General features: G+C 43.2%; 1 protein-coding gene across 1 annotated transcript in view; it reads right to left on the bottom strand.

Annotated features, from left to right (window-relative positions):
* The window catches only part of RNF126 (ring finger protein 126), a 110,083-nt gene that overhangs the window by 6,013 nt on the left and 91,953 nt on the right, over positions 1 to 12,117 (bottom strand). Inside the window, exons 7-8 of the mRNA XM_073586289.1 lie at positions 4,135 to 4,228; positions 1,875 to 1,990 (exon numbers count right to left, since the gene is read on the bottom strand). Of these exons, the coding sequence (XP_073442390.1) occupies positions 1,875 to 1,990; positions 4,135 to 4,228 (210 nt within the window). The remainder of the gene's footprint in view (positions 1 to 1,874; positions 1,991 to 4,134; positions 4,229 to 12,117) is intronic.

Raw genomic sequence — 12,117 nt, 5'->3', positions numbered from 1 at the left:
ACTGTGGCTGAGCTCCACAGATGCAGTAGAGAGATGGGAGAAAGTTCCACAAAGTCAACCATCACTGCAGCACTCCACCAGTCAGGCCTTTATGGCAGAGTGGCCAGACCGAAGTCTCTCCCCAGTGCCAGATATATGAAAGTCCACAGAGTCTGCTAAAAAACACATGCAGGACTCCCAGACTATGAGAAATAAGATTCTCTGGTCTGATGAGACAAAGATAGAACTTTTTGGTGATAATTCTAAGTGGAATGTGTGGAGAAAACCAGGCACTGCTCATCACCTGCCCAATACAATCCCAACAGTGAAACATGATGATGGCAGCATCATGCTATGGGGGTGTTTTTCAGCTGCAGGGACAGGACGACTGGTTGCAATTGAAGGAAACATGAATGCGGCCAAGTACAGAGGTATCCTGGATGAAAACCTCTTCCAGAGTGCTCTGGACCTCAGACATGGCCAAAGGTTCACCTTCCAACAAGACAATGACCCTAAGCACACAGCTAAAATAACAAACGAGTGGCTTCAGAACATCTCTGACCATTCTGGACTGGCCCAGCCAGAGTCCTGACCTAAACCCAATTGAGCATCTCTGGAGAGACCTGAAAATGGCTGTCCACCAATGTTCACCATCCAGCCTAATGGAACTGGAGAGGATCTGCATGCAAGAATGGCAGATGATCCCCAAATCCAGGTGTGAAAAACTTGTTACATCATTCCCATGAAGACTCATGGCTGTACTAGCTCAAAAGGGTGTGCCTACTCAATACTGAGCAAAGGTTCTGAATACTTATGACCATGTGATATTTCAGTTTCTTTAATAAATTTGCAAAAATTTCTACATTTGTTTTTTTTTCAGTCAAGTGTACATTAATGAGAAAAAAAGAAAGAACTTTTTTGATTTTACCAAATGGCTGCAATGAAACAAAGAGTGAAAAATGTAAAGGGGTCTGAATACTTTCTGTACCCACTGATCATCAAGTCTTCCAAATGTTTATGGGAAAATGTGTTCCGATCTTATGAGACCAAAGTTGAACTTTTGGCAATAATTCCAAAAGAAATGTTAGGTGCAACGTCAGCACTGTGAATCACCAAAAACGCCATACTCACATTGAAATATAGTGAATGCAGCATTATTTTTGACAGAACTGGAAATATAATCAAGGGAGAGGGAATTATGAACAGTTCCAAATATCAGCCAATTTTGCATCAAGACCTTCAGGTCTATGCTAATAAGCTGAAGATTAATTTCACCTTTCAATAAGGCAATGACCTAAGTATACCGCCAACGCAATAAAAGAATGGCTTTGCCAGAAGATGATCAAAGTTTTAGAATGACAGAGACCTGAATCCAATTGAAAATTTGTAGGTGACCTGAAGAGGGTTGTACACAGAAGATGCCCTCACAGTCTGTCCATTCTTCATTGCAGTAGCACCTCAAATCTGTCAAATTCTTGCAATTCTACATGTGCCATGCTGATAGACTCCTTTTTGGGAAGGAGTCTATCATAAGTTCAAAGGGCACTTCAACTGGGTATTCGAGAAAGGGTGTTTATAGGCAACCACATTCTTTAACTTCTATGAAATCTATTTTACATAATAAAAACCTTGCATTTTAATAAGGGTGTTTGACTTTATATCCACTGTACATATACTGTATGTGTCCAATCAATATATTATGATTTTGTTGTAACCACTGACATGGACAAAGTCCTAATAATTTGCTGATTTTCCCAGTGTGTTCTGGAAATGTGGAACAAGATATGACAGATGTAGCTCATCTGCACAGCTATATCACTGTTGTGTTCAGCCAGCGGAAATCATGTTGTGACATATCTAATAAAAAAGGAGAAAGAAATGCATTTCATACTGACCTGCTCTAACCAGGGGATGATGCAGTTATTATGAAATAAGTGATTGCAAGGAAGCTGCCTCACATTTTCACCCACTGTATAATCCTCCTTACATACTGGACATTCCAATCCGGATCCTGGGGGAACAAAAACATAATAAGCACTACTTTATAAAACAAACAAACAAACAAACATGTATTCAAAAGTTAAAAAAAAAAAAAAAAAAGGAAGCACAATTATTCTAGTTATCATTTTGTAAATTCATAGTTCGTGTCCATCAGTGCCATGTCAGTATTATACATGTGCTGGAGCAGTAAGGGACAAAGGTGCTGAACATTTGTTTCTATTATCTTATTAAAAAAAATATATATTTAATGTCAATCGCTGAACAAAATAACTTTTTATAATAACCATTAAAAATGGCATAAGAATGCCTAAGGGTAAGTTCACACTAGGGTTTTTTTCAGCATTTTCTACAGCAAAACCTGATCTTTAGGCAGGAAAGAAACTGCAGAAAAAAGCAGGTATTGGCATGCTAGAGTTGTCTCTTGTGCATGCTGATAAAGTTTATGGTTGAAAAAAAATCCTATTCTATTGAATCAGTTTTTGGCACAAAAAAATGCAGCAAAACATCATACCTCCATTTTTTTTTTTTTTTTTAACTATCCCTTCATTTCAAAGGGTGAAAAATTCTGAAAGAAGTGACATGCTCCATTATGTAAAAAACAACAAAATACAAGCTGCGTGCATGAGATTTCGGAAATCTCAGCCTTTGCTGGTCCTGTTAGCTGAAAATTTGCACAAAAAATGCTGCAAAAACGCAATGTGTGAACTCACCCTTAAAGGGGATGTTTCACAATTATAACTAACTAAGCATTTATCCACAGAATAAGTGATACAGTAAGCGTCTGATCCCTGCGTGCCTGCTCCAGCTGTACTCGGTGATTTCCTCAAGTCCCATAAAAAAGGAAGAGGCTGCAGTGTGTACGAACAACCTTCCAGTAGTCTTTTACAAGTTGTTGTCTGACAATTCCATCATTTGAGGGTCTTCAGAACTCACATCGCCAAGTCTGACCATGGTTCTCAAACCCAGACTTACAGTTTCATTGAAAACAAAAATTCAAAATAAGCACAGAGTGTCTATAGTAAATAATGAAGCCGTTGCTTCTAGCCAAAGACTAAGGCACAGTGCCTATCAAAAAAAATACAAGATGGAAACGCTCCCACTAATGGTATACACAAACGAAACAGAATTGGAGCAAAAATCAAACCATCAAGTGTAAAAGACAAATTCATTCTTTATTAATCCACATAAATATAGAAAAAATATATATACGCCAATAATGAGGCCTTAGAGAGGAAAAAGGCAAGGAATACTGCGGCTGATACAGTGGTACACAGAAAAAACACAGCGGCCAAAAATAAAGAATGTACACATCTACATGAAGGAATAAAAGGGCAAGTCCTAAACAATGCATAAATACAGCGAAAAATGGGCCAATAAACAATGTGCCGATGCATAACAATGACCAAATTAGCATGCCCGTTTGTGAAAGCATAGGTGCCGCTTACCCATGGTTGCTGGTGTGTCTGTATGCCTCCCTGGAGACAACCTGATGCGCGTTTCACGTTAGGTGCTTTTTCAAAAGGGGTGCCTGCAGGGAGGCACACAGACACACCTTGCCTTTTTCCTCTCTTAGGCCTCACTATTGGCATATATATATATATATATATTTTATATTTATGTGGATTAAGAAAGAATGAATGTCTTTTACACTTGATAGTTTGATTTTTGCTCCAATTGTGTTTCGTTTGTGTATTACAGTTTCATTGAGTACGTTAGTCTGTAAAAAAAAAAAAAAAAACCATGAAGTAGTCTAGTGGTAACGCTGGGTTTAGAAAGGCGCATTTCATGGTCCACATCACCCAACCTGAACTATTAGACTCCTATGTCTTTATAAGGCTGTAAGTTCGGGTTCGAAAAACAAAGGGTCAGTCTGGGCCTTACGGTCTGTATACAGACTGATAAAACACCTGTCTGAATCCAGACTTCGGCCATGGTCACACGTTCAGTATTGGCCTATATTTCACATGAGTATTTGGAAGCCAAATCCAGGAGTGGGTGATAAGTGCAAAAGTGGCACATTGATTCCTTTAAACTTTTCCTCCAATTGTTCCACTTCTGATTTTGGCTTACAAACATGTGAACGTAGCCTTAGAAACGGACATCCGAAAATAGAAGGGGGGTCTCCTTTTTTAAAGGGCAACAACTTGCACTCACCCACATGTTCATCTGTTATTTGGACTGTAGGAAGGGCTTGGATCTTCTCATTGTCAGCAGGAGGTGGCCCGGTGTTTTCAAACTGGTTAAGCAACTAATTTAAACACAGTAAAAATATAAATCCTTATTATTGAACAGCATGCACCCCACCAAATCACTCAAGCAAAATATTGCCGTTTCCCTTTTAGGCTTCCAAAAATCAAAACTTGATTTTTCCAGTGACCTAGCTATATAAGGGCTTGTTTTTTGTAGGATGTGTTGTAGTTTTGAATGTCACCATTCATTTTACCAAATAGTATACTGAAAAACTAAAAAGTTAAACAATTTCAAGTGCAGAGAACCGGTGAAAATATTTTTGTTTTTAAGTTAGTCCTTTATTGTGTGGTAAAAATAACATCTAAATCAGTATTCTCCAGTCAAATACAATTATGGAAATACCAAAATTTGCAAATTTTTTTTTAAATTTAACCCCTTCCTGTGTGTAGCAGAAATACTCACTTGCTATGAGTGCCGACCACCGAGCGTCGTTCATAGCATTCCGGCAATGACAACCATAGAAGTCTGCTGGAAACCTCTGATTGTCATGCCGACCCATCGGCGACCTGCAATCATGTGACGGGGTCAACTATGGGTGGTATTTAAGAAGCGCTTCTGTTAAGCGCGAGTTAAATGCAGCTGTCAGAAATTGACAGCAATATTTAACGAGTTAACAGCTGCGGTTGGATTGCAATTCCACCCGCCACTGTTGTGGGCACAGTTGTATATATCAGCTGATGTGCCCGGAAAAGGAGGGTGGGGGGTTTGGGCAGTCTGACATCGGCGTACTATTACCCCTGCCAATGTCTGAATGGATTTAATTTTTTTTTTTTTTACTGGTTTTATAAAACAAAAAAAAACAAAAAAAAAAACATACAACACATTCTGCCTATTGGCATTATTTTTTATTATTTTTCCACCTTACAACCTGGAATTTTTTTTTTTTTTTTTTTTTTTTTTTTTTTTTTTTGAGGGTTTGCAGGGAAAGAATATATGTCTACCATTGTGAACATTTGGTTGTCTTTTTATTGTGACACAAACAAATAGGACAAAATAACTGAGAACTTCAGTGTGCATAACTATTCAACCCTCTCAAGTGAGTACTCTGTAGAACCACCTTTTGTAGCAATTACATAAGCATGTCGCATTTTGATAAGGGTCTACGAGCTATTCACATTTTACCACTGGGATCTTTGCCCATACCTCAAGGCAAAACTGCCTCAAGATACAGGGATTTTTGTGATAACTCACCGTAAAATCCTTTTCACCGAGACGCTCATTGGGGGACACAGACCATGGGTGTTTACATAATTAAAAAAAAAAAAAAAAAAACCTGCAGGGATCCTTGACCTGCCAGAAGCCATACTGGTGAATATTGTATTTTTTGGACTGTAAGACGCACCTTTTCCCCAAAAATTTTTTGGGGAAAATAGGGGCTGCGTCTAATAGTCTGAATTCAGGCTTACCAGGTGGTTGCGGCAGTGGTGAAAAAAAAATGAACATTTAGTCAGCCACCAATTGTGCAAGTTCTCCCAGAAATCTTGCATGTTTTTAGGTGACCAAATACTTATTTTCCACCAAAATGTGAAAATTAAATCTTGCCAAATCAGACAAGGTGATTTTCTGGATTTGTTTTCTCATTTTGACTCATAGTTGGGGTCTACCTATGATGTCAATTACAGGCCTCTCATCTTTTTAAGTGGGATAACTTGCACAATTGGTGGCTGACTAAATACTTTTTTTCCCCACTGTAGCAGCATCCCTTCCTCAGGGAACCGGTGGCGATAAAAGTGTGGCGATGCTAAAGCTCTGTGTCAGCAGTGAGCAGTGCATCATTGGTTTCCCTGCGGCCAGCTTCCTGAAAACATGGGCCCCGGAGGCAGCACGTGCGCAGATTGAGATCTCAGCTGGGCCTCTCGTGCTCCGTTTTCCTGAGGCTGTGGACTTCAGGAAAAATGGCTGCCAGAGGCCTTGCGTGCCCAGATTGAGATGTCGGTGGCCCTCGGCTTCAGGAAAATGGCTGCCGAAAAATCAATGATGCACTCTGCTCACCGGGCCACATTTTTGCGTCGGCTCCCTGAGGAAGGGACCCTGCTCCATGCAACGTACTCTGCTCTGCCTCACCGCTGACACCGGACCCGCAGCATTGCACCGTTGGGATACCCCGGGACTGCAGCAATGCCCCACTTCTGCCGCCGCCGGCTTTTTAAGGAAGGGACCATGCCTCCTGTCAGGGCTGTGGAGTCTGAGCCCATTTTGGTGTAGTCGGTATGGACAGACTCCTAAAATATATAATAAATCGAGTACAGTAGTTCAATGCAGTTTGAGGGGAATATTTTTTTCATAATAATTTGGGAAAGTTATGAAATGTCCTATAAAGGTCTGTCCTATTCCTGATCTAAGGTCTAGACTTTTAACGGAGATTAATCTATACTGCAGTTTATGTACATGATAATTGAACTTTACATAAAGACAATCCCCTCCTCCTCTCCGATTTTTACGATCCTTTCTAAACAGACTAACTAAGTTAGTTGCCCAGTCATAGCTCTGATCTAACAATGTCTCTGTTATTCCCACTATGTCATAGTTACCTGTAGATATTTCTGCTTCTAGTTCGTCAGGCTTCTGGCGTTTGCGAGCATGCAGTTTAGAGAATTGTTTTGTTCCAATCTCCTCCCTGTGGATTGTTTTTGAAATTTTCTTACATTCCATGGGAGCATGTTGTCTTGGGCCTTCTTTGCCGCACCTCATATCCTTCATCAGTATATTTTCTGGCTTCATGTTAGTCTAATGTTTTTCTTCCCGTCCCCTCTTCTTCTAGTTTAACGCCCAACTCACGAGTGTAGCGAGTCTTCTGGCCAATGTGCGCTTCCCAGGTTTGTTGAGGTGTACTCCATCTCTAGCGAGGAGTCAGTCGTACAGGTAATTCACACCGTGGTCCAGGAATCCGAATCCTTGAGGAGTTTGATTTCAACAAATATTTGGACAACATGGAGCAGGCAAAACGCTGCCGCAGGGAAAAAGATTTACCATATTTCAGCAAGATTTTTCACTTGCTCTCAAAGTAGAAGAGTTCAATCGTTTATCAAAACTGACTGTGCACGAGGCAATTCCTTTACACCCTGAAACTGGTAGAGATGTTGCCCATGTGATTACTGCTTTGCCACCAACCCAAGTTAGTGTAGTGTAGAGAGGTTGTTCTCTAGCCTTAAAATAACTAGGTCAGATTTGAGGTCATCTATGAAGGAGGATCTGATGGAGGCGATACTATTTCTCAGAACAAATTCATAGACGGCACAAATGTTGTTCAGTACGTTTTTGTTGAACCCCCCCCCCACTTACAGCATAGTATATAATTGTAAATATGCCAAAGTTTTTGTTCTAAAGTTGTATTCCAATAAATATATTTTATGTTCTATCTAAATAGCATGATTATCTATAATAATAAATGCCCTAACCAGCTTCCGGTTGTAACAACTTCCGTCCAGTTGTAACGGGTGACGTCACCACACACACACGCACGTTAACCCTCAACACACCACACCGCCTCAACACATTCCTCTCACCTTTCACCTCCACTCATGTCCACTCACTCTTTCACTCCACATACGTTCCTTTCTCTCACTCCGTTTCTCATACTCACACCGTCATCGTCGCTGCCCCGACATCTTCCTCCGCCGCCGCGATCCAGGATCCAGACGTTCTCCAGGCCGCCGACATGTTCTTGCGGGACGCCATCTTGGATGTCGTGAAATCCCGCGAGATTCAAGATGGCGTCGCCGCAACAATATGTCGCTGGCGTGGGCGACATCTGGATCCAAAATGGCGTCGGCGTTATCTCGCGAGATTTCGCCGACGCCATCTTTTTGGATCCCGATGTCGTCCACGCCAGCGACATGTTGTTGCGGCGACGCCATCTTGAATATCGCGGGATTTCACGAAATCCAAGATGGCGTCCCGCAAGAACATGGCGGCCTGGAGAACGTCTGGATCCTGGATCGCGGCGGCGGAGGAAGATGTCGGGGCAGCGACGATGACGGTGTGAGTATGAGAAACGGAGTGAGAGAAAGGAACGTATGTGGAGTGAGAGTGAGTGGACATGAGTGGAGGTGAAAGGTGAGAGGAGTGTGTGTTGAGGCGGTGTGGTGTGTTGAGGGTTAACATGGCAAGAGGTGTTAACGACGTCCGCCGACGCCATCTTGCATTCGTGAAATTGCGTCATTTACCTCACGCCGACTTGCTGTGCGGACGCTTGGCATTGCCTGTACCACCATAACTACTGCTGCCTTGGTCCTATGCCTGTTTACTGCCGGTGTCTAATTACTGGACCAATTTGCCTGTACTGCCGTAACTACTGCTGCCTTGCTCCTCTGCCGGTGTCTAATTACAGGACCAATTTGCCTCTACCGCCATAACTACTGCTGCCTTGCTCCTCTGCCGGTGTCTAATTACAGGACCAATTTGCCTCTACCGCCATAACTACTGCTGCCTTTGTCCTCTGCCAGTGTCTAATTACAGGGCCAATTTGCCTCTACCGCCATAACTACTGCTGCCTTTGTCCTCTGCCAGTGTCTAATTACAGGGCTAATTTGCCTCTACCGCCATAACTACTGCTGCCTTGCTCCTCTGCCGGTGTCTAATTACAGGACCAATTTGCCTCTACCGCCATAAGTACTGCTGCCTTGCTCCTCTGACTGTTCACTGCCTGTGTCTAATTACAGGGCCAATTTGCCTCTACCGCCATAACTACTGCTGCCTTGCTCCTCTGCCGGTGTCTAACTACAGGGCCAATTTGCCACTACCACTTCATAACTACTGCTGGGCAATTACAGGGTCAATTAGTATCTGTTTACTCTACAATACTCCAGGACGCCTTCTTCACTGCCAGATAACTGCCAAATAGACTCCTTTACCTGTGCCAACATGAGTCATAACAAAAAGTATGCCAATGCAAGGAAAGCAGCTTTAGCACTACGACAAAAACAACGCCGTGCTAATGAGACTCCTGAGGAAAAACACCATCGCCTTGAGAAGATTAAGGCTTATAAACGCCGTCGCCTCACACACGAATCCCTAACTCTAAATCCATAAGATTGGCTGAAGAAGCCTCTGCACGCCGTCACCGCCGACAACAGACGGCCTCTTCCTCATCATTATTATTAGACTCACAACAGGATGCTTCCACATCAGCATGTGGAACAATTTACTGCTACACTTGATCCCATATGCCGTTCACTGACATAACTAATCAGCAATCTGTTTCTGCCCTATCAATACCACCATTCAATACCGATGCACAGTATGCCAATGCCAGTGAAAGGAAAGCAGCTTTAGCACTACGACAAAAACAACGCCGTGCTAATGAGACTCCTGAGGAAAAACAGCATCGACTTGACAAGATTAAGGCTTATAAACGCCGTCGTCTCACACACGAATCCCCTAACTCTAAATCTATTACATTGGCTGAAGAAGCCTCTACACGCCATCACCGCTAACAGATGGCTTCTTCCTCATCATCTATAATAATAAATGCCCTAAGCAGCTTCCGGTTGTAACAACTTCCGTCCAGTTGTAACCGGTGACGTCACCACACACACACGCACGTTAACCCTCAACACACCACACCGCCTCAACACACTCCTCTCACCTCCACTCACGTCCACTCACTCTTTCACTCCACATACGTTCCTTTCTCTCACTCAGTTTCTCATACTCACACCGTCATCGTCGCTGCCCCGACATCTTCCTCCGCCACCGCGATCCTGGATCCAGACGTTCTCCAGGCCGCCGACATGTTCTTGCGGCGACGCCATCTTGGATTTCGTGAAATCCCGCGAGATTCAAGATGGCGTCGCCGCAAGAACATGTCGCTGGCGTGGACGACTCGGGATCCAAAAAGATGGCGTCGGCGAAATCTCGCGAGATTACGCCGACGCCATTTTGGATCCCGATGTCATCCACGCCGGCGACATGTTCTTGCGGCGACGCCATTTTGGATCGGCGAAATCCCGCGATAGTCAAGATGGCGTCGCCGCAAGAACATGTCGCCGGCGAGGACGACGTCGGGATCCAAAATGGCGTCGGCGAAAACTCGCGAGATTTCGCCGACGCCATTTTGGATCCCGACGTCGTCCACGCCGGCGACATGTTCTTCCGGCGACGCTATCTTGACTATCGCGGGATTTCACGATACTCAAGATGGCGTCGCCGCAAGAACATGTCGCCGGCGTGGACAACGTCTGGATCCAGGATGGCGCCGGCGGAAGATGATGTCGGGGATCGTGGAGCAGCGGCGATGACGGCGTGAGTATGAGAGACGGAGTGAGAGAAGGGGTCGTATGTGGAGTGAAAGAGTGAGTGGAGATGGTGAAAGATGAGAGGAGTGTGTGTTGAGGAGTGTGTGTGTTGAGGGTTAACATGGCAAGAGGTGTGATGCTATCGCATCCTCCCGATGCTATAGCATCGGGCCATAATCTAGTTGTATCATAATAATGATTAAAAGACTGATGTTACCATTTTACTACAGTAAATTTATCACTTAAACATGAGCCACGTATGACGGAGACGGTGTCGGAGTCTGTGTCATGGAAATTTACGACACCACAGCCGTGCCTCCTGTGACCCCGCTCTACCACCAGCTGGCCTTCAGGTAAGATACTTTAAATTCAGACAATAAAATGGACCAAAATCTTTTGTTTGCCATTTTCCACTCCGAAATTTGGGGTGCGTCTTATGGTCTGAAAAATACGGTAAGTAAGCAGAGCATGAAGAACCCCCCCCCCTACAGCCCCGCCCCAAAGTACGAGCACATCACTAACTCAAAACTGAAAATAAAACTTCACCACCACAAGATGAATTTCATCAACCAAGGTATCATTTTAATCAGTATAACGGAGCCAACCTGACACTGTCTGTAGTTTACTCTGCAGTATTCTACTGACAGGTTCTCCCTTTAATCCACTGAAGTGTTGCTTTAACAGTATGCTTTGGGTCATTGTCTTGTTGGAAGACCATGACCCTAAGTCTCAAATCACAAACAGATTTTGCTCAAGAATATCCCATTATTTCATACCATACATCTTCCCCTTGTCTTGGACCATTTTCCTTGTCACTTCTGCAGGAAAACATCCCCACAGCATGATGCTGCCACCACGTTTCATTGTGGGGATGGCGATCTTAGGGTGACTAGCTGTGCTGGTTAGGCACCAGACATTATTTACGTTGGTGGCCAAAAGTTCAATTTTTGTCTCATCTGACAACAGCACCTTCCACCATACATTTGGGGAGTCTCACATGCATTTTGGCAAACTCAAAACAAACATTACAATTATTGTTTGCAAGTAAAGGCTTTTTTCTGCCCACTCTTCCTTAAAGGCCAACTTTATGGCGTTTTCAGCTTATTGTAGTCGTACGGACAGATACTCCTGTCTCTGCTTGGGAACACTGCTACTCCTTCAGGGTTACCTTTGGTCTCTCTGCTGTCTCTCTGATTAATGCCTTCCTTGAACGAGATGAGTGTTTTGGTGTGCGGCCCTCTTTTGGCAGGTTTGTTGTGGTACAATGTTCTTTCCATTTGAATATAATGGATTTGATGGTGCTCCTGGGGGGGGAATCATCAGTGTGAAGAAACCAGATTATATCTTAATTACCCTGATGACTATGTTCGCAAACCAAGAAGAATTGACTTTCTATCTGTATGTTGGTTTTTGGATTTAAGTGTTGATTTCTGGTGGGTCAAGAAAACAGACTTTTGTTAGTGTAAGCCTGCAATAGTGACTTGAAAGCTGATATATCATATAACACAGTGAGTGCTTATCTTTGATGACTTGAGGTTTGCTGATATGCCAATTGTGCATTGTATTATGGAGCCAGTTTGCTGACCTGGAAACCAGAGAGGGAAAGACTGTGCAAATAGATTGACTGGTCAAGTAGAGCTACTTGATCTTA

This window comes from Dendrobates tinctorius, unplaced genomic scaffold (genome assembly GCF_039654945.1).
Source record: "Dendrobates tinctorius isolate UK_male_01 unplaced genomic scaffold, ASM3965494v1 ptg000092l, whole genome shotgun sequence".
NCBI lineage: Eukaryota > Metazoa > Chordata > Amphibia > Anura > Dendrobatidae > Dendrobates > Dendrobates tinctorius.
This window is presented reverse-complemented; position numbering and strand designations above follow the sequence as displayed.